The sequence below is a fragment of the Neolamprologus brichardi genome, chromosome 10 (genome assembly GCF_056152115.1).
Source record: "Neolamprologus brichardi isolate AB-2024 chromosome 10, ASM5615211v1, whole genome shotgun sequence".
Classification (NCBI taxonomy): Eukaryota; Metazoa; Chordata; class Actinopteri; order Cichliformes; family Cichlidae; genus Neolamprologus; species Neolamprologus brichardi.
In genome coordinates, this window is record NC_142113.1 from 25,860,084 (window position 1) to 25,887,591 (window position 27,508).

General features: G+C 40.4%; 1 protein-coding gene across 2 annotated transcripts in view; it reads left to right on the top strand.

The window, feature by feature from the left end:
• Window positions 1–27,508, top strand: part of ppm1e (protein phosphatase, Mg2+/Mn2+ dependent, 1E) — a 62,561-nt gene that overhangs the window by 25,609 nt on the left and 9,444 nt on the right. For both annotated transcript variants that reach the window (XM_035905313.2, XM_035905315.2), the window contains exons 3-7: window positions 18,123–18,244; window positions 23,310–23,509; window positions 25,727–25,915; window positions 26,187–26,330; window positions 27,351–27,444. In XM_035905313.2, coding sequence (XP_035761206.2) covers window positions 18,123–18,244; window positions 23,310–23,509; window positions 25,727–25,915; window positions 26,187–26,330; window positions 27,351–27,444 — 749 coding nt within the window. The remainder of the gene's footprint in view (window positions 1–18,122; window positions 18,245–23,309; window positions 23,510–25,726; window positions 25,916–26,186; window positions 26,331–27,350; window positions 27,445–27,508) is intronic.

Sequence of the window (27,508 nt, forward strand, 5' to 3'; positions counted from 1 at the left end):
ATAGTGATTTTGGAAAAGATTCGATTTCGATGTTTCAAGGTGTGTCGCAAGAGATAAGCGAGTTTGAAATTGTCTTCAGCTTGAAATTTTAGCCTCATTTATACCACAGAAAATGTCAGGGGAGGTCACCAAATACACGAGGATTGAGTCTCCCTGCAGACTGGGAACATCCGCGGCTAATTTCATGGGAAGTGAAATGAATCAGTTTCAGCTTCAGAGTGAAGGTCGCTGCCCTTTTTGTGGCCTTTAATACAATTTAAGTCATCAAACATGCACGAGGGCTTGTGGTGATGACACAACGTTTAACGGATGAAAGCTCACAATAATGAAATGATAAAATACAAAGAAAATTTGAATTTAAATTTTGGCACGCCTGGTCGAGGCTGGATTTCTAAGTGAGAGGTTTCACAGCTGTTTTCTGAGCCACAGGTGCCACATCAGTATGCAGGGAACGCTTCCAAATCACCAGTATGTCATCCTCTGAGCGATTTAAAAAGGTGTTTTGAAAAAACAGATGTACGAGATATGATCATCGACACACTCAGGCTTGAAGGCACACTTCATTTTGCACTATTCACTTCCCTTTGGACAGCCTTAAAGTCAGTATTCGAGTCTCTTTTTTCAACTATATCAGCATAAATCACTTAGTTAAAGAGAAAAAAATATTCTAGAGGTGAGCAGTGCTGATATGATGTTATATTGTCAATAAATCTTTAAAAAAAAACACTAAAAACAACAATGATTATGTCTTACAACAACTTAAGAGGATGATTAAAAAATATTCGAGAGCAATTTTTCTGCTTGGCAGCCTCAGAGAATTTGGTAGAGAGGTATATAAATCACACCCTCGCCTGCTGTAGGCTCTGGTTGGAGTGCACCTCACAGATAGCAGCACCTTAGCATCACTTTTGGACCTCTCTGCATGGAGCTCCAGCCCGAAGGTCATAGAGTCATTTTATATTTCTTACTTTTCTGAATAATCACAGCAACAGTAGTCACCTTGTCACTGAGCTTCTTGCTGATGCTCTTGTAGTCCACTCCAGCCTTGTGCAGGTCTACAATCTTATCCCTGACATCCTTTAAAAGCTCTTTGGTCTTGCTTAGGGTGGTGGAACGGAAGAAATTGATTCCTTGGACAGTTATGCACATAACCAGAATTCTGGGTGGGTTGTAGGATAGCAAATACGTTTTTTGACTCAATGACATATAACTTTTATGTACTTTTTTTCTGGACTTTTGGTTGATATTCTGTCTTTCTCCATTAAAATGAAATTACCATAACAAACGTGTGACTTTTCATTTCAATGTAAGTGTGCAAACTTACAAATTCAACAGATGATCAAATAATTATATCCCCCATATGCACAGCATGTTGAAATGGGACATATTCCACTTTTCCTCATGTTCTGCTACATTCTTCAAATAATTAGAGCCAAATATGTACAAATAAACCTTAGCTGCTTTAAACTCTTGTATCACTGTGATATCAGAGCTCTGTGATCACAGCAGCTCCAACCACACTGAGATCTTCTGTTTGTGAGGGGCAGCCAATCGGAAGAAAGTTGTCTTTAAGAGGAAGGAGCAAAAACAGCTTGTTTGACATAGGGGGTGAACTGAGATAAATCAGGATTTCAGGATAACTGTGACTCATGCGCGGTTAGAGTAAAGTCAAAGAGTAAAATCATAGAGCTGGAAATGACCGTAAGAGGTCTCCTTTTAAAGCATGTGTCATTCATATACCTAACAACATAGAATTATGTCAAAAGAGTCTCTTGAAGTGATGAGCCCACACACAATGTTCCTCTTGGCTCTACTGACAGTTTTAAAACCTTGCAGCTCATGGCAGAAACAGGTGGAGATGTCTGCGCTGCATTTAAGCTTTCTGGCAGTGTGAGCACCTCATGTTCACCTCGGAGTAAAGCCCATCTAAACTAAAAAATATCTTCTTTGAAAAAAAGTTAAAGAGTGCACTCATAAAAACTTATCAGGCAAATATCCCCCCCAAAACATCCAACAACAGAACTTTAAGAAGCTTTACAAGAAAGATATGAAGACCAGATTAAATGTAAATGCTGTGCCAGTTTTGAATTAGTTTAGAAACTAAACTGTTCCGAGCAGCTTTTATCCATCCTTCTGACTGACCTTTTCTCCACTGCAACAGCTCTTTTTGTTTGTCCAGATTCCTCATTAGCTACCACTGGGTCATCATGGCTATTGCGATATTTAAATACACATTGTTGATGTTTAAATAATGCTCTCACCATGCCAAACTGATGCGCAAACGTAGAACATCAGCTATCATGTTAAAAGCTGGCAGTTGTTTAGGGTTATTAATGTATTTGTGAAGGGCTTGTTTTTCTGTGTTAAGTAACACTGAGGATGTTTGTTACGGGATTTGAGATGGAAAACCCCTCCCACAGCCTGCAACTTTCAGCTCCATCGCTTCTCATTATACTTAGTGAGCTCTAGAGGGGTCGTTAGGTGTGTTTTTGGAGGGCCAGACCAGCTGTTGGCCTCCAGTCTTTATGCTAAACTAATCCAATGTCCGGGCAGTATTTAGGGCAGAGATACCATAAAGTGGTATCGATGTTCTCATCTCAAGAAAGAGAAGTATGTTTTCCCGAAACTACAGCCCAGCCATCCATCTGTGCATTTAAGCTACAGCACCACTACAGCAACTAAATCAAATAAACTGCAGGTCTGTCTCTGTTTTGTGATTTGAATGCAGAGCAGAGAGCCAGCTCAAAATATGCTTGATCACTCCCTTGTCTCAGATGTCACTATTGTTTATGAGAAAGCGGATCAATTAAAGGATACTCGAGGTCAGGACATGATGTGGCTTCCCTGTAGGCCCTCACCAACCCACCAACGATCCAGCTGGTGGATTACATAATGCTGCCTTAAGGCTTTGTGCAGCGCAGCGATGGGCTTGCTCAAAAACCTCACAGGGAATTACATGTAAGTTCCCCAGTCTTTCTGCGGAGGCTGAGCACAGGCTCGAGGCTTATCTGAAAACTGACTACACTCAGCTACTACAGACACACAACCACTTCAACGACATGACACATGCAGAGCTGTACGGCTCATTTTCCTCAGAGTGTGTCACCTTTAAGTCTCCACTTACTGCCATGTCTTGTTGAAGTAGTAGAGCCGCTGCCTACACAGCAGTCCCAGATGTACCGTAGGCGGTTGTACGAATTCTGCGGCTCTGAAGGGTTTTCTAATTTTATGACAGATTAGACACGCCTCTCTGCAGCCAACATTGTGCAATTCATCGTAAGTGGAACATGCCACTGCGAGTGTGTGCAGCAGCACTGTGTGACGTCTGCAGTCACAGTTGGTCCATCATTTCCACTCTGTTTGAGGCACACCATGTTACATCAGCAGAGCTCTGAAAACACCCGGAGGGGCACGCAGGTTATGAGGTAGAGCTGCTGAAAGGGCCAAACGCAGCACACTTTCTTCTTGACTGCAGCTTGATGAGAGCCGATGGCAGATCACACTGCTCAGGTTGACTGAGGATGGGCAACACATCTGCACAGAACCACCTCTGTTTCACCGCCATGCACAAAGAGTCATTGTAGCTGAGGCTCATAGTTTCACTGTGTTATCAGATATGGTGCTGTTACACAACATCTAGGTTTTTATTATTAATTACAAATGCTGCTGCTTCTAGTGCATATTATTACTTTAGTTTTGTTATAATTATTAAGAGTGAAGCCAAAATATTGCAGTAAATCGCCGCTGCCATGTTTCCCTGGCGACGTAATTTGTAACTGGAGGCCACAGACTGGTTTCCAGGAGGTGGAGATGGGGTACTGATGTCCCATGTGCTGACACAAATATGATGGACGTAGCTTCCAGGTCTGAAAAGCGAAGCCAACATGGAAATGCTTTAAATCTGCAGCGCTTTTAAAGGCCTGCAGGGGGGCATACCTGTGGTTGGAAATGGATTTTGGGTCCTGATTAGTTTTACAGTCAGATGGCGACAGTTAAAATAGTTGTTGCTGTAGCTACATTCAACTTTACACTGTCTATGAGCTAGCCGTGAGGTAGTAGATCATTATATACCAGCTAATGCATCGTCAGTAATCCTCCAGACATTTCTGGTATTCAGCTTTCCAGCTTTGTTTGTGTCCAAAATTACAGCAGTGCTGCACATTGTTGTTTTGAACCTCCTTAGCGTGCACGTCATTTTGTCTGTAAACAAACACAACAGTTCAAAAAAATTTGAATGAATTCTGGTAAAACCTTGTAGGGGTGTAGAGTGTGGCCGTGTTAAAAACCCACTAAACTTTGCCTGAAATCCACCAACGTCTTTAAGATCAGCTTAATGATTTATTGGTCATAAAATGGACAAAATGTTTTATAACTTAAAAACTATGATACTTGTGGTGTATATTGTCAACATATAGAAAGTATCATATATGATTTAAAATATCATATCAGATTTGACCTTTGACCTTCCTTTATAGTGAGTAGATTGATCTAAAGATCAAAGTCATGCTAATGCTATATAGAGCCATTTAAAAGCTTCTCCACCAGCTGACGCAGAGGTCGTCCCAATGTCTGCGGTGAATGACTGTAGGTAATTAATGAATCCAGACCACCCTCTAAACCAATTACTGTGCAGGCAGCAGATAAACTTTCTGCTTCCACAAGGACAAATACAGACAGCGCCTCGATTTATAATGTTTAGATTTTACTTATTAAGCTACTTATTGGCTATTAGTGTTTAGTTTTTTTGACCTGTATTCGCTGTATACGAGGAATTTCCCAACTTTTGGAGTAACTTACAAAATCTTATCTTATCTGTTAGAGTCACAAAGAGAGTAGGAAAGGTTGGATGGATAGCCTCACCACAGGTTTCATTTTAAAACAGGAGGCTGCTGCACCTTGATTGTTTCCTGACTTGGTTTCTTTTAATTTGAACCAAAAAATTTCCAACATTTTAGTCAATACATGATCATTGCAACCATGAAAGCTCCTCTAAAACCAATTCAAGCATCGATATTTCCTCAGCTCTGTTTACTCTAACTACAGAATGGAAAACTGTGGAAATACTTCGTATCACCTGCAGTAGTATCCTGGAGGTGTGCATGCTCTCACCACACATTCTATTTTATATTTAAATGCCTGCTTACATTTAAATTGCATATATCCAACCTCATTGTATCCATCCTTTGCTTTGCAGCCACAGCACCAAATGTCCCGTAATTCACGGCTGAATGTAGTCCACAACAAAAGAACGATTTAATCTGTTTGTTAATGTCTGCTAAAAACTAAAGTGCCGGGTTGTTTTAGGGAATCATGCAGCAGTTTGATAAAAATGAAACTATAACATCTCTGACCCATTTTTAAAGATTTATGCGGGCAAGATGGCTTTTTAATAGGATTTGTTGATAATGCGGAAATGCACAAGCTTTATCCTTTAAAGAGGAACAAAAACAGTAATTACTGTTAAGTATTTATTACCAAGTGATTATACAGTGCTTAACTTGTACATGCATGTTGGGTTATTATATTTTGGCAGCTTTATTTATATAGGTAAATTAGAAGAACAAAAGGGGTGATTTATTTATTTTTTATGGGTTTGGGGTTTTTTTTGGCTTAATAACGCATATTAAGACTACGACATGGTGTTATTTTAAAACGTGAAAAAATCCTGAATGGAAAAATATAAAATGCCAAGCTTTACCCTTGATTTAGCAGAAAAAGATGTAATGAAAGCAAATTATTTGATATTGGAGCATTCAGAAGCGGCATCAGTGGACTCCTGCTACTCGCCATCAAATGCCAGAAGGCCCCAGTAACTGACTAAAGCACCACATGGTGTGTGTGGACTGAGGAGACAAATTAATTCATCAAAGTCATTTGAAAGCCATCTTAAGGGAGAAGCAGTACTAAAATGCCACGATTTAAGGCTTCCTGGCACACTTTGTGTTATGTAATCCTATCAGGTCCTCTTGAGAATACTGTGTTCACATAACAGTAGTTGTTAGGGACAGGCTAATTCAACATTTCCTTTGGAAATGTAAGGCTGGGAATAGCCTGAGGATTTTCTCTCTGTTGCTAGAAAAGGCTCTGCCGTCTTCCAGGTTTAATATGAGGGATGCCTGCTACAAGGGACCGGCGGCCAAACCAGAACATATCGATGGAGCCCAGTGAGTTCCCGTGGATTTCCACTCTCACCTCCACTTGGCACAGAAAAGGTTCAATATTTAGAATAATGAAGTGGGAGCTTGTTCTGTGGGCTTGGCAGCAGGACGACTGACACCACCGACTGTCAGTCACTTGCTTCCGTGTTGCTATGGAAACAACCTTGTTGCTCCGCTGCGGGGCTAAGAAAAAGCTTGTAGAAAGCATTGGTAGAAAAAAAAAAGAAAGAGAAAAAACATGGCTGCATGCATGAGTCATCTGCTAACACATCCACCCAGAGCTCTCCAGTTTTATCACTGCGAGCAGCCTGTCAGAGCTCCCTGCACGACTGTAGCTAAACACAGCCGCAGCAGAGACCACATGAGAGAACAAAAGCAACCACAGACTGAGTTAAGGACCACGGGGGGAAGCCAGTAATCACCTTTGACTCAAGCATACCGCCATACCAGCTGCAAATCTTTTACTCATTTCTAATCACAGTCCAGCGACAGCAAGATGAAAGGGTTAGAGGGGAAATCCAGTCAGCATACAACATACAACAAATAGTCTCCAGTATATTTGCCTTTATTACAAGGATTTTTTTCTTTTTTTGTATCATCATGAATAGAGTCAATTTTGAATAGCCCGTATAGACTTATCAATCACAAACTAGACAAAGCCAGCCCCAACGTAAGCCTTGCTTTACCATCTGTTTTGCTCTAAATGAATTAAATTACTACTTATTAGTAATCTCTAACACAACTCTTCACAGCATGTCTTTTGTCCCGTCTCCTTTCCCTTGCCCCCATTCAATCACAGCAGATGGCTGCCCCTACCTGAGCGTGGTTCTGCCTGGTTTCTTCCTGTTAAAAGGGATTTTTTTTTCTTCCCACTGTCACCATGTGCTTGGTCATGGAAAGTTGTTTGATTGTTGGTAGTGCTGTAGCCTGTAAACCCATTGGGAAAGTGCTCACTGTGGTCATAAAACAAGTGAGATGTATCATTGTTTTACCCTAGACTTTTATACAGTCTGACATCTTTAGGAGTCGCCCCCTACTGGCCATTAGAAAGATTTGAAGATTAAGATACTTAATGCACAGGTTCCTCGTGTAGACCTATAGGACTGTAGCCATCTTTTATATAAAGTCTAATATTTTACTGACACTTAATGGGAGACAAAAACTTTTTTATGTGAAACATTTACAGTCAGTACGGTGATATTAAACCTTCTATCCAGATCTACTTCCCCATGCCCCACACACATTAGGACATTAACAAACTGGATGCTGATTATCTAAGGCCTTAGTGACACAATCTCCGGTTTCTAGGGGAAACCTCCAGTTGTTAGGGAGAAATGTGTATTCCACCAGCAGCTGGAGGAATAAAAGAAGGTGGTTTTCTGGTAGAGAACCGTACGCAACTGAGTTCAACTAGTGACTGCCAGCAAACACTCTGCAACTGGTTGGGGAATGCACATTTTTCCGAACGGTCTGTAGGCCTGAGTGAGTGAAGGCAATGTGCAGTTTGTGTGTGGTATTAGTTAACCCCACAAAGAGTGTTTCAACACAGCAACACTGAATAAGTAAAACTAGAAAAATATAACTAATGAAGTCTAAGGAGCTTGGAAAGAAAGCGTCTGGACTTCTTTAAGTTGCTTGAAGACTTGCTTAAAGAAGTCCAGACGCTTTTCTTTACAAACTCCTTAGACTGCGATCACCTGGATGACTGAGAACCTTCACAGACATATGACTCATGAAGAAACTTTAGCACTTTTGAGAGCTTCAGAATGCTTTCAGTACATTTATTCTGTTTGCTGAGCAGTCTCAGGCTTTTAGCTTTTAACTACTGCTTCCAAATATTATTTCTTTTACCCTCGGCTTTCCAAACCTGCAGCTTTATTTACTTGGACAAATAAAATCAGTCCAGGATGTCCTTGCTCTTCTCTAAAGTAACCAAGTATCCACTAAAAATCACACACATATTAAAGCTGTAATAAAACTGCAGTTCTTCTTCCTCAAGAAACCAGTTTGTCCTTTACAAAGTCTCGAGGTCACCAGTAAAGTGGCAAGCTCAGTACCACAAACACCAGTCAAGGCACTCTGATCCAAAGCACCAGCCTTCTTTCTCAGTATTACTGTGCTCCAATCGTGTTGGATGATTTTATCTATGTATTTGTTCCTTTCACTTTTCAGAGATTCACACTGAAAAAACATAAGACAACATAAGAATAAAGAGAAGGAAGAATATGTAAACTAGGGCAGAGCAGCGCCTGCAGATTGGTTTTAAAGAAGCATTTTTTAGCCCGGCTGAACCGGCGCAGGTCGAGTAACATGTAGTCAGTCGTGCCGCTGCAGTATGATGGTGTGAACTGAGATTAAGCCCTGCTTTAATCCTCCTCCGCTCCACATGACCTCACTGTGATGCATGAGCCACAGGGAACTGTCATTGGTGCGTCACGTCTTCTCCTGTGTGACCTGCAGCCAATCAGAGCTCCTCAGCTCAGCATCCACCCCCAACAGTCAGCCGAGAGGGAGGGAGGAGAGAGGGGAGAGAGAGGGAGGGGAAAATATGGGTTTCTATGAATGGAAACATGGAGGAGAGGATGCTGGTGATGGAGAAGCCCAAATAGGGACAGTCCCATACTGCCTAATTTCCTGGTGTCCACCCTCTTCTCTGTCTGTCTTTATTTTAATTATGCATCTAGTAATTTTTAGGTAAACAGTGGAAAGCAATCAAGAAGAGTTACTAAAGTAAAAGCACATCTCTCTGCTTTACTGCATTAACAGTGTTTTCAGCCAGGTTCTGACACCTTGAGTAATAATCAACCATCCATCAATTAGCTCTTCCTGCTCTATCTTGCAGACAGTTGCCTAAACCTCAGCTGACACTGAGCAAGAGGCGTCATTCATCCCGGACAGACAACCATGCACATCCACACCTACGGCTAATTTGGATTCACCACACTGTGAGAAAACCCACACAGTGTGCAGTCCCTTTGAATATTAATTACTTCAAAGAGCGTGGAAGAATAAATCACAAACAGACAGGAAAACAATCCTAGCCTTGTTTTTTTTTCTTTATGACCATTAAAATCTCCTTAAAAACCTTAAAGAGATAATTTTTTGTTTAAACCAGTAATGGAGTATGCTGTATGTTTACGCAGCTTTGAAAGCAAAAAGCAGAACAGAGGACCTGTTATAACACAGACCTGGGCACAGTTTGTGGAAATACTGGATGAGTTTGCTGGTTTTGCCCTGGAGGGAGACAAAAAACATATTCTTATCACTAAATGCCTGTGTGATCATGAAAATACCTTGGAAGTGACTCAGTACCAGATAAGAGCCCCCCCCCTCACCACCTCATGTTTTCAACAAACACATTATTATGTCTCTAATGGGAGCTGACTGTGTAAAAGAAAGGGGGGAAGGCGGTTCCTTTTTATGTTTGGTGGAGAGCAGCCAAGAGAAAGCAACATGGGGATCAACAGAGTCAAAGAATAACAGCTAAAAAGGCATTTATTCATAGCAAAAGGATAAAAATTATATTAACAAAATTCAACATTGCCATGCAAGGCAAAAAAAAAAAAAAACTAATAAAATTCTGCAGAGTAAAAAGTGATAAAAGCAAAGGACTGAGTTAGTGGCTAATCAGGTGAGGGCTCAGGTTGGGTGTAAAACTAAATGAAATAAGCCGTGCAATAAAATTGTGCAAATTAAAAGCATGCAACATAAAACAGAGAGCAAAATTAACTGCTAAAACCTACACACTAAACAAGCCACAGCAAGTATAAAAACAATAAAAATATTTGTACTGGATTCATTGGATCCATTCCTCTAACAGTAACCCCACTTCTAAAAGTCGCTGAAAAGATAGCTTTGGCATACGTGGCAAACCACATTGAGATTTGGTTGAAAGGACGGTTCTTTTTTCACCTTTTCAGGCAAATTTAGTGGAAAGGGACAAATCTGCAAAGATGGCTTTTAACCTTCCAGGTTTCAAAGTTAATGAGATGTCTGACTGACTTAGTTGAACGTGCTATGATCATCGTTTTCATGGTTTTATCTCTGTGGTCCAAAAAAACAGATGCCGATCTTAGGCTAAATTGGGACAAAATCCGATGTCAGTGACTATTTCTGGGCTAAATAAATGCAGTGACAGGCAGATTTAACCCAGAAAATGTTCGGTGCTTGGTGGGACATTTACTAAAGTGAAACAGCCCACCGCTACTGCAGAAAGTTAGATGTGATGGTGATATTTTGGGAGCACTTTAGAAACATTTCTAACTCAAAGACCTCCTTTTCAAGGATATCTTTTGACCTGATGTTGGCAGCAGGCTTAGATGACTAAATTCACATTACGGCTAGACAGTGTTGTTCTTTCCTTTGATCTGCGCTTTAAGAATGAGAACTAGATATTTCACCAATACAGCGTCTACACTTTCAAGGAGAAGTTTACCCATGAGGTTACAGTGGATGCTGCTTTATGGGAGCAGGCGTCTACTACTCCTTTTGTCATGTTTCTAGGCCTTGACCCAGTTTGAGAGCAGCATCAAGGACCTAATGTAAGACAGGTTTCTACAGGACATGTAATATAAAACTTTTTTCTTTGTCAGGCAGATAAAGAAATATGATGTTGAATGAAAACCAAAAAGATTTAAAACACAGTAAAGAGTTTCAAGCTACTTTGCCTTTTTATTTCTCCTCAGTGGCGTGAGTCGTGGACAGAAGCATGAGGTTTTTGGGTTATCTGTTCATTCCTCCGCTCTGAACTCATGGACACGATATTTCCAGGATTTCTCAAGAAAATTTCTTCAAACTTTCCAAAACATTCACCTTGATTTGGGGATGAACTTATTTGGTTTGTGGAAGTCAAAAGTTAAAGGCTTGTTAGCTTTCTGATGGTTCGTCTGTGCACCTGTGTTTCACCCTGTCACCTTGAATATGCTTCAGCCTCCTCTTTTGGCCTTTGACCTCAAAAATTTTTTTACAGCCTTTTTTACAGCATCTGGTCAGTTAAACTTCTGTGATATTTATCTGTCCACTTAAACTGTTGTGAATCCATTTCAGCTGCTTTGGTGCAACCCAAAGTGACAATGTTTTATCAGGTGGTGGCCACACATCGTTGCTGTCTTTGCTTTGTGCTGGTTCCCTTGTCACTGTTGCATGAGATGATGCCTGTAGGCCATTCAGGTTGGACACATTGCCCAGCTTCTCCAGGGTGATGCGAGAGGGTTTGCAATGTCTCCCAGCACAGTCTCAAGTGAGTGGAGGAGATATCAAGAGATATGAGGAGAGCTGGACAACTAGAAGGGATTCAACCCAGCAGCAGTATGAGATATTTTGTGCAAGGAGTAACACTGCCAAATGACCTCCAGTGGATACTCCTGTGCATGTTTCTGACCAAACTGTCAGGATCAGACTTCATCGGGGTGGAGCTGGCCTGGCGTTCGCTACAGAACTGGTAGGCTGCACCGGTGGCAGCCCCATCTTTTCACAGAGGACAGCAGAGTGACACTGAGCACATGTGACCGATATAAATGAGTTTTTAAGTGTATATACCAGGTGTTTATGCTGTAATCAATCAAAGAGTTGTTGTTTTTTCCTCCTTCCAGTCTCTCAAATATTGAAGTGAGATATAGTGATTGGAAAGACTATAGCATGTGATTCCATTTGAGTCACTCTGATGATAAATTATCAGGGAAATACAACCTGTCATTTTTACACAAATTACAGGTTGAATGAACCTGTTAAACTATAAAGTAAACAGGACTGTGATCCTAAAGCTGCTGCAAGATATCACCGATTCTGCACTGTCGTGTTAGTACAGTAAAACACGAATAAAGTTTCTCTTTTGTTGAAAAGTTCCTGAGGTTCACGAGAGTTCAAGTCTGTCGTGAAGCTACAGGAATACGTCATATTCTATCTGGATATATTCAGCTCAGTGTCAGGGTGGGAATGAGTAATTGCCTTTTCAACATATTTAACTATTTCTGTAAAGATGATCGTCAGTGAAGTTATTTGTAGTTTTTGTGGTTGCCATGGCATGGCTCTTTCTCCAACACTGTAATATACTGAGAGAGCAGGAAGAAAGGAGAGGCAACAGCAGGTTGTAACTGCAAATGTAAAAAGCAAATTAGAGCTTCTTGTTGGCAACATGAAATGTAAATTAAGACTTTATGTGCAGGTGCAACTGTTTTCCTCTAATCTATAAATAAACTGCTCCAACGTGATGGATGACAAATAATAATCAAGGGAATATCTTGTGGCTGCAGAGTAAATGCAAAACACTGCAGTTGCTCCTGTGGCCACTTGAGGAGTGTTAGTCTCCAAGACTACATCTGCAGCTTCATACAAAAAAGTAGATATTTTGACCCTTTATAACAAAAAACTCACCCACTGGGATTTTATTATGTTTTAAATTAGCTAACAAATAAATGGCTTGCTGTGTGATAAATTGCACTAAATGCCTTTGCAACAAGACAAATTCTACTCTTTTATTAATGCGTTGTTTCACACCAATCCAACTCAGCAGGTTTAAGTATCTACACCCCATACCTGCACAGTCAGTGAATGCATCAGCTGATACCTTAGCATTTTTATTCATTTATAGCCACTATTACAAAAACACCACAGCAATGGCCAGAATACTAAAACATGGCTCCATGAACCACTGGAAGACGTGCTTTTTTTTTTAAACTATGAGTCATGCAAAGCTACTCTAGAAGCTCTCATTTGAGTCCAGGAATTAAAATATTTTAAATAAAGCTACATCTACTTAAAATCAAATGTATTTAGGACCCACCCATCCACCCTGACCTCCTCTGGTTGTGAATTTGCATTGTCATAATTAATCCCGCAAGAAAGCTTTGTTACTTTAAAGGACACCATGTTGCCATGGGTACGAGTAAAATGGCTCATGCTGTTGATGTGCTTGGGAGGTCAGTCTTGCGATGAGACCACGCTTTGTTAGAGTCGTCTAATGGTATTTGCTAGTAAAAACACACATCTTTTCAGTCGTACATGGAAATTAACTCACTTAGCTGTCTCTGTTAGCAAGAGTACAGCTGAATTAATTAAAAATGTTGAGGTTGGCTGCCGCTGGCTTTGAGTTTTCATTGATTAAACCCATGCTATTTGACATACGAGCCACAGAGGCCCCTTTCACACTGACTGCATTTAATTTTAGAATATGTCCCTGCGTTGTACTCAGCCAACCCAGCTCATTTATTAGGGGGAAATTAAATGCAGTGCACAGAGTACTGTACTGAAAGTGTCCAACAGAGATTATCTGTATTCAGTTGCCCTAGTGCTACATTTTAAATTAATATGGAACATTATGCAGTATATCTGTTGAAGTTAAAATATGATGGATATATTGTGCTCCAAGGAGTTCAAAATGACACATTGCACAAGCAGGATGGGGTCAAAATCAGCCTTTGGGAGTGATTATATATGTAAGGCTGATATAGTTAAAGCTAAGAGTCTACACAGCAGACATATTATAAACAAAAACATATTTTCAGCTTAAATGAATCAAAGGAAACATAGTGCTGGTGATTTTTCTCTGGTGAAAGGTCAAAATGCCTTTTCGGACACCATCATTTTTTAGATGTAGGAACAACCCAGCTGTAAAATGCTGATCGAGGTCTAGACTAAAATCTACTGACATCTGGTACAGATTATGTTGTTGTTGTTCTGCAACTGCTTTTGGAGATCCCAGTGATGCTGAAATATTTTTGTTTTGAACAAAGTACCTGACCATAAGTGCTTTTAGATTTAAATCTAAGCACTAAAACAGACACAAAACCTATTGTGTTTAGCACTAATCAAAATTAGTCAATTTTCTACGTGGTGAACTAAATAGTAAACAATGTCCAGCCACAGCAAGTTATCATTGTGTTAGCGATGTGCAACAGATTTTTTTTACCCACTAGTCTGCGGTTTGCCTAACATCTAAAAACAAAACTTTGAGTTAAGTGTTCTCCACATCAAGACATTTTTAAATTATCTATCTGAAAGGACCATGGATTAACTGGTGGACAGTGCCCTCGCTCTTATTTTGAAGGTTCAAGTCATTGTTAACCAACCAGCCCTGGACTTTTTGTTTTTGTTTCACTTCTGTCAGACAAAGCCAGTCACTTCAGATGCCTCCCAAAGAGTCTTTGGTCCTGGGGTTGGTCAGCTCCAGTCCTGACCTGTTATGCTCTTGAGTTCACTGCAAGTTGAATGGCCACTCCATCCAGAAGTGGATGTATTTGCTGAGATAATTAAACATATTTATGTGTCCGAGCAATTTATTAATCATATTACTTAATCTTTAATTTAATAAAGGGTTAGTTTATCTCCATTTCCATTCACCCACACATGTGCACAGCATCCCCCAAAAAATGATTCAACTCTTTGGGAAACAGTGTCGTTAGTGTTTTTTAGACCTACTTCGATTCAATATTTTCACTTTTCAGTGATCTTTGTCAGTTTTTAGTTGCAGCAGAGTTTGGCTGAGGTACCAAAACTACTTGGTCAACTTTAGCAAAAGATAAGGTTTCAGGTTAATATAATCCAGTGTCCTCAATCATAGGTATAGAGACCAGTCAGCAACTCACTCGCACCTCTGGTTGCTAGGGAGAAATGTGTACTCCCCAACCAATTGTTTGTGATTGTTTTGGTCATGGAAGACACTAACTAATTGCTTTTTGAAACATGTTTGGTTGCATTGGTAAGGCACAACTTTTACGTTGACGAGAAAGTCTCACTACATCTTTTTGCAGACGCGGCACTGACCATTCAAACCACAGGCGACCATGCCGACCTGCTAGCAACCAAAGCAATTGCAAGGAGGTTTTCAGTGCAACACCTTATACTTATTTGTGATCTTTGTTGGGAAAGTTACTTTTAAAATGTATTCCACTACAGATTACAGAATACATGCCCCAAAACGTATTTTGTAACGTATTCCGTTACGTTACTCAATGAGAGTAACGTATTCTGAATACTTTGGATTACTTAATATATTATCATGCAGTTTACAACTACATGAATGTGATTTATTACTATTACTGAAGGTCCGCGGCTCTGAACCGTAGTAAAGGGACCTCTGGCTAATATGTCAGGTTCCGTGTCGGGCTCGTAGTTGAAAAATAGCAGTGGTTATTATTATATTTACATGATACCAGCTCCTATTTCTGCTCGATGACAACTCGTACTTTTCCACTCTCCTTTTTCTCCCTCCTCGCGCTCACAGACACATAACGGGTATGGCAGTCCATTCTCCCTGCAGCACGGACTACACTGCCCATGAGGCTACATTCTTTAGGGCTATGTCTGTAGCATTCTGCCTATTAGCATAGCACAACAACAACAACAACAGTCTCTTTGCGACTGTGTGTTTCCTCTCACCCAGGAAACACACAGTCGCAAAGAGAGCGCGCGTCACCCTGTAACCATGGCAACCGTAACGCTGCCACCTGGAACAACAGAACATAGCTGTCAAACAAAACCCAAACAGGCCTGACCCGCGACAATATGAAACAGGAAAGTACCGCTGTGTAATCCATATATTTTAACAAAGTAACTGTATTCTAAATACCACCTTTTTAAACGGCAACAGTAACGGAATACAGTTACTCATATTTTGTATTTTAAATACGTAACGGCGGTACATGTATTCCGTTACTCCCCAACACTGTTTGTGATAGATTTGCTCCAGCAACCCGTCTGTCCTGGGATTCACATTTTCCAAGAGAGACTGGAGGTTAGCGACTGGTCTCTAGGCACACAAAGCATTGAAGGGAAACTTCTCAAAAGTACCACTTTGCTTATTACAGCCTTACATAGCTGGTAGTCTGGGTGTGCCGTGTATATTCTATTGATGTTAGCATAGGGTGTTAGAATATGTTTAGCATGACAAATTTTTTGGACACATATATACTTCAGTTTGTAAGTTTCTCTTTCAGCACAGTAACCTCTGAACACTCGCTGCCTCCCATCTGTTGTCCCACTTAATGAATCACCCCCAGAGGAGTGCACAGCCTCAGGTGCTGTTTCCTGGTTTGAACCTTTGTTCGGTCATACCCTGCTTTCTTTAAAACCAACATTACTGCTTCATTAACAAATCATGTAACCAAAATCAGAGCTTCTCAACACACCTGCCGGAAGTTTTAGATTGTGTGAATGCTTGAAGGATTTTCAGGTGTGACCAGGTCAGATTATTGTATCACTCCAGTTCAGGAGAGTCATTTTCACTGCTTGTGGCTCCTTAATTAAAAAGCCATTGAGCTAACATCACTTCAGTTCAGATATATTTTCAAGTTAATTTGAGTGCTATGGAGACTATCCAGACTTTAGGTTTCTATGGTTACCTGCATCTGGATGTGGCCTAGTTATCGTGGTGACTCATGTACAGCAAGCCTTCAGTCCTTCAAACGACCCTCCTCTGCTTCCTCCCACTCCGTCTCCTCCTCATCCCCTCCTCCCCAGCTCTCGTTAACCTTAAGAAAAAGGCACACCTCCTCCAGCGTGCGCAGATGTGGCCAGATGTTGTGATATTCTGCTGCACTAAGCAGAACTTTGTGTTATAAAATTTTAAAATCCTTCAAGGCAAATACGCACGTGGGCTTTCCACAGATGACATGCATGATATCAGAATTCAGGGAGTGCCCAAATTGAATCATGCTGCAGCCACACACACACACACACACACACACACACACACACACACACACACACACACACACGCACACCAAAATGAAGTGATTTCTCATTTGTGATTTGGTTGTTGTAATTTTTTAGCTCTAAAAACACGTGATTTAAATTCCATGGCTTTGTTTAACTGTGATTATTTAGAAATGGTCTCTGTATTTAATATTTGATTTATATTTTATACCTATATTTTAAATATTAATGTTAATTTCAAACAGAATTACAAAGTGTAAAGTTAAAGGTGTTTTGTTTATTGTGAAATATCTCGTACAGCTCATCAGTAGTGTCCATTAGGGGGCGGTACCCCACACTTTGAGAATCACTCATGTAATAAATTCTGTTTAGGTTTTTCATGTGATGTCATATTTCTCAAGAGTGGTCCGCCATGTTGGACGTGATACAACCTCTGGTTTCTAGAGAAAAAAAAATTGTATTCCCTGACCCATTGGCAAGTGTTTGCTGTGAAATTGGTGATTAGCCTTGTGTTTGTTAAATGGGCCCCAACTGATTTTATGTTTTTGAGCTCTTATTCATTGACCCTACAGCATCATGTGCCTAGAAGATAATCCATGACTGAAAAACCCGAATAGTAGAGGTGAGGCCTAGCACATAGCTAGCAGTTACACCACATATGTCAATCAAGAAAGCCATATCCAAGATTAAGCCTCACCGGTATGCAAATGGATGTGTGGATGAAAATGGATGAAAAATAAATCGCCTACCTTACAGTTAATATAAAGTAAGAAACTATGCATAGAGACCCAACCCTTTTTTGTACCAGGCTGCAAACACGTTCATTAACATGGGAGTCTATCGGGACTGACTCGTTTTTGGAGCCAGCCTCAAGTGGTGACTAGAGGAACTGCAATTTTAGATCATCTTTCAGCCTTGCCTTGTTAAGTGAATGGCATGACTTATTATAAAAATGTAACTTTTAATAATTTTACTGCTATGTAAAAATGTGATTGCTCTGAAGCGAAAAAATGACCACAGATGTATATTTCTGAGATCTGTGTGCTGTCATTTCTTATTACTTATAATCAGATATGCAGTCTCTGTGCTGATGCCCACACCTGTGACGAGCCAAAACCAGCCGATAATACCTGCCAAAACTTGTTTGTGTTAAGGCTCCAAGAAAGCATTAGTAATGCTGTTTGTTCCGGCATGTTAGTATTGTGGATCCTTGAATATATTTCCTAATAAACCTAGATCATGCTGTCAGTCGATGATGTGAGATGTTTTTTCTTTCTGGCCCATTCTTAACTGTGTCGTCTCTCCTCACCACAGTAACTGCCCGTGCTCCCTGGCTGCCGCCTTGGCCAGAGCCACAGCAGACAGCCTCCTGCAGACTGACCTCTCTATTCACCACCTCAATAAGACTGTAGAAGATGGAGCTGACCCATTACCACGTGAGTCCCCAGGGAGTCCACGAGACCGCTCTCTCACACAAATTAGGTCTCTCTCTCACTTCATCCCACACACATGCACATAGGCATATAACCACCAGGGGTTTGTCCCAGTTCTCCCCCACAAAGCTGCACGGAGAGGTGTTTGACCGCTAGAGGGCACAAAGTAGACTCCGAAGCACACCCAAAGCTGTCAGCCAGGATGTGCTAAATCCAACAATGGCCAGCATATTTACATCAAAATGGTTTTCAAGCTACATGAAAGCTGTATACTGGAGAAAACACAGCATGCAAAGATATACAAATTACCTTCAACAGTCAACATCTGCTCAAACTGCAATTAGGCTGTCAGTTTGTCAGCTGTCATGTTTTGCAGAGGACGAGCTATGTATTCGTCAAAAATAGTCCCAAAGAACTGCTGTTTAACATGTACATTGCCAGCTGTTTTCAAAGGCAACTGTCTTTTTGGGGTTTTTGGGTTTTTTTAAAAAATAAGCTGAAATGATGTATTTATGACTTGTTTTTTAACTTAATGACTCTTTTGGGAACTAAAGTAAAGGAACCCGTTCAGTATTGACAGTCTAAAGTGTTGCTCTGTTAGCCCTTTTGATCGATTTGTGAAGGAAAACAGTTTCATTTCAAAGGGAGTCCTTCAACTGTAGCTTGCTCTCTTAATCCTGGTGGTGTGGTTGTTGGTGCCAGACTGGTCTGAGTATTTCAGAAACTGCTGATCTACTGCACAGCCATCTCTAGGATTTACAGAGAATACTTGGAAAAAAGTAAATATCCATTGAGTATCAGTTCTGGAAGGGAATAGTAACTTAAATAACCACTTGTTACAACCGAAATGCAGAAGAGCAACTCTGAATGAATCAGATGGACTACAGCAACAGCACTAGTTAGTCAGCTAAGAACAGGAAACTGAGGCTACAGTTCACCAGGCTCACTAAAATTGCTGTCTTGTCTCGAGTCTTGGTTTCTGCTATATTTGGATTGTAGGGTCAGAATTTGCCATAAACAACATGAAAGCAGGGCTCCATCCTGCTTTGTATCAATATTTCAGGCAGGCGGTGGTGTAATTGTGTCGGGGATATTTTCTTGGCACACTTTGGGCTTCTTACTACCAACTGGGCATCATTTAAACACCACAGCCTGCCTACTGTTGATGAGCATGTCCATCCCTTTATGACCACAGTCCACCCATCGTCTGATGACTGCTTCCAGCAGGAAAACACACCATGTAAAAAAGCTTAAATCATCTCAAACTCGTTTCTGAGTTCACTGTAATCAAATGGACTGGTGGTTCAACGGGAAAAACAAATCTGCAGCAACTGTGTGATGCTATCACACAATCATTTGTGCAAAAAGGAGATGAAAAACCCCACAAAATTTTCAAACATAATTACTTATATTTAGACAAAAAGATACTCTGCTACTCAGAGTCTGAGCGACATAGAGGTATTAACTGACAGCCATTATCCATGCCACAACAATGGACCTATTTCTGCAAAATACCAAAAGTTGTAGGAGCAGTAAATTCAGAGGTTCATGGTAGGAAATATTAAGTATATTGCAACGGCACGTACAAATATCAGTTATTTAAAAATGATTTATTCTTTGAAAACATGTTTTTAACCATTTTTGATTTGTTGTGCAGCCAATCGTTTGCTAACAGTCACAAAAATCTAGTATTGCTAACATATGTCAGAGATGTTGTTTTTTCTTACAGTGAATAAGAAATTATAACTTTACGTTTCAAATTCAAAAACACTTTATTTATTCTCAACAGAGCAATTATAAAGGAGCAGAGAACGTCAGCTGAGACATACAACATTGAAAAAAATTAAATAAATAGAAAAAGTACAAAAATATAAATGCAATCCAATTACCAAAAACACTCATTATTTACTAAAAGCATAAAGACTGGGTTTGTTTCCATTACATTACACCAGTTTCTCTTTAGTTCTCCTGCTTTAAGCGGGCGAAGAGCATACAGTGAATCCAGCATCAGGAGCTGTAGAAAGGTTGTAAATGTTCTGCTCTTGCTGGAGTTGTAGTGAGGCTCAGAGTGCACCACCACCACCACCACCATCTCTCTGCTTGTGCTTCTTGTGTTGTGTAACAGCCGATCACATCCTGTTTGATGCCGCTTCATTGCACGCCACAATTCTCTTTTTTTCCCCCTCCAACTATTTGCAAGGTGTTATGAATAGACCTTTACAACATCTCCATTTGGAGCAAGACAGACGGGAGGAGAGCGTGAAACATTCGGCTCACAAAGTGCAGTTTATTACCAGGACATTGGGTTTGATGTGCACATACTTTTAAAAAGGAGGATGAGTGGGGGGAATGGGATGCAGCACCAGCTGGCTCTCCATCTCGCTGATGCCATATTTTTTCAAGCAGAGTAACAGCGAGAAGAGAGAGAAAAATCAGGATAGACTATAATACCGGCAGCTAGCATTAGTAGGTCACGCTCACATACTCGCACAGACTTGGTTATTACAGCGAGCGCCTATTCTGCTTACAGGCTCGCCTCTGTTCCACTAACTTGTGTACCTGAGTGAAATCTGCCAATGACTTTGCCTTTCTGACAAAGTAAAACAGGCCCCTGGAGTGCCTCTGTTCACAAGGGTGTAATTTCCTCCGGGGGATGAGGCGTTTTCAAATGTCATTGTTGGTTGTTTTTTTTGACACAGCAGAAAAATTTAGACAAGAACCTTTTAGTTTAATTCACCCTGTAAAATCTCTCTGAGAGGAAGATGTGCAGGGACTACCCAGGGATAAAGTACTTTAATTTCACCCATGTTTCTTTCATTTTTGTGGGGGTAAGAAGAAAAGAAATTGTCCTAAAACAACATCTTGTTTGGAATAAAAATGCAATACGAGCAATGCCCACTTATGCGTTTGCTCTGCTACGGTTCTCTCGCAAAGCAGTTCTTGGTAAATGTTACTGACGATTTGTCTTCTGCTATCAGGAGAAATATTAAACCTTGTCCAGAAAACTGTGCTGTAAGGATGAAAATGGCAACGGTGCAACCAAATAATTGGAACTGTGATCCACATGAAGCAATAAAAAGGTTTATTTATTCAAATACTTACTCATTAAAGAAAATGCTCTTGTTGTAAGCTGAATGTAGACCAACCTCACGAAGGTTTGAAACTCGACTCATTAACTTTCTTTTTTCCTCTCCATCTGGCCAGTACGAGCAAAACCTGCCAGAGGAAAATATAGGAACAAAGAAGTAGCAAGATAACAATGTTAACACATAATTATTTTCAGCTATTAAATCCCCCCTATCAACTTAACTGAACTTAACTACTGAGGTTTTGTTGAAGACAGAGTCGGTAAATTAAAATAAATTGATATGGTGACAGACACAGACGTCACACCCCTGCAATGGCTTATCCTGATCAGTTACCAGAAAATGTATTTATGCTCATTTATGTAATCCCTTAATGCACTGCTCAAATGAATTAAGGGACCACTTGATCATCATAGTATGACACACAAACGTCTGGGATATTAATCTCTCCAGTCGGGAAGGAGAAACCACTGCGAGTCCATTTCAGCTTTGATGCAAATGAAATTGGCGACAGGTGCACTGAAAGGCAACAACAACACAGGCTCCAAAAAGGGAGTGTTTTTGCAGGTGGTGGGCACAGATCATTGCTCTCTCCTTCTCCTCTGTGGCTCTATTTTTTTCTACAGTTTTGCTTTTTGCCAGTGTCCTGATCACTGCTGTTACCACGAGATGGTATCTGTTGCACAGGGAGTCCAGCTTCTCCACGATCAAAAGGTTTCCTGTGTGAAGAGCGTGGACGAGATATAAGGAGATGGGCTGTAGGAAAGCAAGACAAGGGCTCAAAAGGGCCGAGATCTCCTCCTTTATGTGTGAAAGAACAGGAGGAAAACTGCCAAAGTCCTGTAAATTATGACTTCGGTCAGGATATTCACGTGCATGAGGTCCCAACGTCCTAGAGTGGGGCCTGTGCTCATAGATGAGAAAAATGCACTTCTACTGGCTTTCACCAGGAAACAGAGCTGGCAGGTCTATACTGAGCTCATTAGACAGATACTGTCTAAAATCCTGGAGAAGCTGGTCTAGCTGGATAACCAGAATGGGCTGCAAGTCCCGTCCCCTGTTGCCAGCAGTGACAAAGGCACCAGCAAAAAGCAAAACTAGAAAAATCAGTCAGGAAGGAGAAGGAGAGAGCGATGCCCTGAAGCACCACCTGCGAAACCATCCCCTGTTTAGGGCTTGTCTCGTTGTTTCTTCTCAAATGCACCTTTAATCACTTTGATTTCCACCAAAGTAGCTGACATGGATTCAGAATGGTTTCTGCTTCCTAACTGGACAGATTGGTAACCCTGAAGTTGTGTTATATTGTGACGATAAGTGCTCCCTTCATTATTTTTTGAACAGCAAAAACACCGGGTGTTTTCTAATTTCTCAAACATGAATCTTTGCAGTTTATATATAAATGTAAACTGAATGTCTGAGTTTTAGATTAGACATCTAAAAATGTTGCCTTGGACTCTGGGAAACTACACTGAAGATTTTCTGTGTTTTCCTGACATTTCATTGAGGAACAGCTAATTGACATAAAAAATAAATGTACTTTGTACCTCAAACAGTTATTGCAAACTTACATTAAACCTTTCCTTAAATGAAATAAATAACTATCATATAAATTTAAATGGTCACAAAAATGATCACTGATTTACAGATGTGCCATTTCAGGGTAACCGAAATATTGTTTTACTTTCGCTATGATAAGAAAACTGGATTAAACTGTAAGAGCGATTCATGCACATTTTCTTTATCTTTCCCGTACTCTGTGTCACTATTAGAAGCTATTGTTACTGCAGACTGAGCGATCACCTCTCAGACAGCTTTCAGAGGCACCTAGAGACGCACTGTCTGATGTTCAAAAGATACATCTCTGATAGAGTATACTTTCAAAAGGGCAAGCTCTATAAACTGAGCTCCAAACCAACAGTGGAAGCAATGAAGCTAAAATAGAACAGCCCGGCTCATCGTGTGTGTGTGTTTGTGTGTGTCAGAGATGGAGTCTGTGAAGCTGGCCCGGCTGGTGTTTAATAGACTGTTTGAGACGTGCTGCCTCTGGCTGAAGGAGCTCCCCTTCCGCCGTCGTCCACAGCCATATTATGAGACGTCCATCCACGCCATCAAGAACATGCGGCGCAAGATGGAGGACAAGCACATCATCATCCCTGACTTCAACACACTCTTCAATATTCAGGTAGGGGTTAGTGTCAAAAACTCACAAAACTTCATGCATTAAATTTGTTACGCTAGGCCAGAGGTCAGCAATCTGCAGCTCATGAGCCATGGGTTAGAATTACGGTCAATCATTACCTAATTAATACACTATCCTGGATCAACACAATAATGATTGTCCGGGATCAACATTGGAACTGACCAATCACATTGTTGTGATGTCATAGCTTTGCGACTTTCAAAAAAACTTGCTGATGTCCACTTAGGAAAAGGTTAGGTTTAGGATTACGGGGCTATAGGTTAGGGTTATGAGATCAGGGTTACGGTTTTGTGTGTGGTGGGACGGTCTTTCCACATCGCAAAACAATGACATCACTACAATGTTGAACCTGGACCAACGTTACTTTTGTTTATTCAGAAACAACACTAACATGACAATATCAGATCAAACATTAATACATATACTATGTGTATTATTTTTATCCTATCTGTCCACCGTCAGCCCCCGCCGTCACCTGCGTGTGCGGCTCTTTTTTCCCTTTGTTTGGTAAGAGGAGCTAAAATGGCTCTTTTGATGTTGACGGTTGCCAATGTCTGTTTTAATATCAGTCCACCCTTCTCTAACATTAGACCTCAGAACTTTCAGTCACAACATCTAAACTTAAGGTAGCAAGGCTTTTATGCTCATTTCTGGCCCCTTGTTTCTATTTTTGTACTCTGTTAGCAACAACAAGCCTTTTCAAGCTAGGTTTTTTTAAGATTGGCTGCCCTTCCCAACAAAAAGAAGATTTGAAGAGCATGTGGGTGGGGCTTCTTTCCTTGTAGCAAGAGTTCTGTGCCTGAAATGGCCATATAAAGATAATCTGATTTAACTTACATCTGTCTTTCAAATAACAACTAGTCTCTTTTTTTTCTTAAAAAAAGAGACTAAACAAAACTGACACGTTTTGGCATATAAGCCTTCATCAGGGAGTTGGAACAATTTGGACAATGGCTCCATTTATAGTGGCTTTCTATCAATAGGAATCCTCAAACCCGGACAAGGTGTAGGAGTCTAAAATGATGTCAAAATATAAAAATTTCAGAAAATGTTCTTTTTCTGAGCCTATATGTTTATATCTGTTCAAAACAAAAGAAATGTGAAGGGTCCACCTACTCAAACTGTCTGAAATGGAACATTTAAAGCAGCACATGTACATTTGCTAATCCCACTATTAGAAAGCAGTGAACATCCACCATTGTTAAAAGTGTGTGTATGGTGGATGTAAATTAACTTTAGACAAATGTCTGCTGTTTACCTTGACTACTAGTAAAGCTCTTCTTGTCTGTAATATTGATTACTCTGATGATCAAGTGGTTTCTTAATTCAAGCATACCACGACTAAAATGCAACATTCTCTCTTTAAGCTAACCACGTTAGCAAACAGCAGTTGTTCAACATTAGGATGAAGTCAACAACTACCCCAAAGTAAAATTAATAGGTAAATTAAAATAAATAATAAAATAAATACATTAATAAAATTACTCCTGTCTGAAAAATATTTGCAAGATAATGCAGCTCACAGTTTGGACTTTAGCAGCCTTCCAAATGTCCTAAGCATACCATATTTATTATTTTGTATTCTGAATTAAACTGTAACAAACAATTTTATTTTTATTTAATAATTTATTGATGAAATAGGGCTCAAAAACTTACATTAGGACCATAAACTCCACAGTAAAATGTTTTCCGAAATCAGAGAAGTCGCCTCCTGCTGGCAATAAGAAAGAATGCAGTCGATTTGGCACAAATCATATTAAACACCCAGCTTCTCTCTCTCTTTGTTTGGTTGCCCCTAAACTCCTCCGACATGATCAGACCTTGAGCAGCCAGGTACATCTTGGGCCCCTGAAGGATCTTATTTCATCATCATGGTGCCTAGCAACTACCCACCATCATGCTAAAAGGACCCATATGTAGCATTTAAGTACCTGTAATTCCGTATATTTTATATATAATACCTCAGCAAATATTGCATACAGTAACTTTTGATATATCCAAATTGTGATGTTTGCAGTCTCAATATTACGTTACATCATTTGACCAATTAGGCCATTAAGTCATTTGAGTTTACTGTATTTAGGGACTACATCAAAAGTTTAATGCCAAATAGATAACTGTGAAAATTTGTTTTTGTGATATGGGAGTTTCACACCATGCAGTCCAGCCTACAAAATCACGTTTTTTCCTGTCTGCCAGGATCAGGAAGAGCAGGCTTTCTTTGCTGTGTTTGACGGTCATGGAGGTGTGGATGCTGCCATTTATGCGGCCAATCACCTTCACGTGAACTTAGTCCGGCAGGAATCCTTCAGCCAGGACCCCAGCGAGGCACTCTGCAGAGCCTTCAAACTCACCGACGAACGCTTTGTGAAGAAGGCCTCACGAGAGGTAACCACATAATCCAAGGACGAAACCGTTTAGTAGTATTTACTGCACAGTATTCCTAAACTATGAAGTACTGTTAAGTTTACTCATGGTGAATAACACTATTTATTTATTATATTTATGCTATGAGTATAATTCCAACAGCTAGTCCAATTTTAATAAGAATGAGACAGAGGTATCTTTCTAAACAGCTCAATGTTTTTCTGCTCGTTTCAAAGTATTTGTGGTGATGCAGCTGCTCTTGAGAACACTGTGACATGTGTCTGTCTGGCAGAACCTACGTTGCGGCACAACAGGGGTGGTGACGTTCCTGCGGGGCCGGACGTTGTACGTGGCCTGGCTTGGAGACTCCCAGGTCATTCTGGTCAGGAAAGGGCAGGTGGTGGAGCTGATGAAACCACATAAACCAGACAGAGAGGTGAGATAACTCAGTCTCCTCATACCTCAGACATGATGAGTCCTTTATGGATTTCTCTGTGGATTGTAGAAACTCTGTTAGCAGCCACGCCTACCTGCTGTTCTGACCTTCTGTTTGTGAGGGGCAGTCAATCAGATGTAAACTTGCTCAAATAGACAGTGGCCAGGATAAGACAAATAACAATAATTTATCATCTTTAATAAAGAGTTGTTTTATACGTTGGTGCATTTTGACTTAGATGGATTTCAGATTAATCATATCTGCACTTGCATTATGTAAAGATCCAGTTACTGTGTCGTGTTGATTTAATCGGCACAAGTACTGAAGCGTAAAAACATCGTCGAGTTTCCATTTTACGGCGTTATGTGGCAAAATATTTATTTTCTCTGAGCAGTTGGCAGGCGGTGAGAACTTTCGTAGATTAATTGTTACAGCCAAAAAATATTCTGGCACCGATAAACTCAGATAAAACAACACATCGTTAATTTACACTTCTTTTTTTTTAAAAATGAGAATAAATGAGATATAATGTGTTATTTAGTGATATTTTAGGGTGATTTCTGCCAAGGTTTTATATTTCACAACCAAATGTGAGAGCAGTATTATACCACCTGCCTGCTGAGTACCTGAACCTGCTGAGTACCTAAACCTGCTGAGTACCTGCACGTCGTAGTCAAACAACTGAACTCCCTTAAAAATCTGTATATAGGAAAACTTGTGCTTCATGAGCTTTCCACTTCCTGTTCATTATTGTAATTCGTCGCAAAATTTCCACTCCATTATTGCTCACCATGTGTTTCTTTGTTTAATTCTGCAACAACAATAGTAACACAGGACACATCCTCCTTCCTTGCTACATCCCAGCCTGTTTCCAGCATCCAGCATCATTAATCTAGAAACAGCACCAGCATTTCAGATTTTAAGGGCACAGCAGAGGCGGGCAAAGCATTGTGCTTTAGTACTGAGCTTTCTGCTGCAGAATGGCAGCACAAGATGATTACAATCATTTTGTGTCTGCAGGATGAGAAGCAGAGGATCGAGGCTCTCGGAGGTTGTGTGATCTGGTTTGGCACGTGGAGGGTCAATGGCAGCTTGTCTGTATCCAGAGCGATAGGTAAACTTTTCATGCATGTTCTTTTTACTGCACATTTCTTATACATTTTTGTAGCTTCATAGAT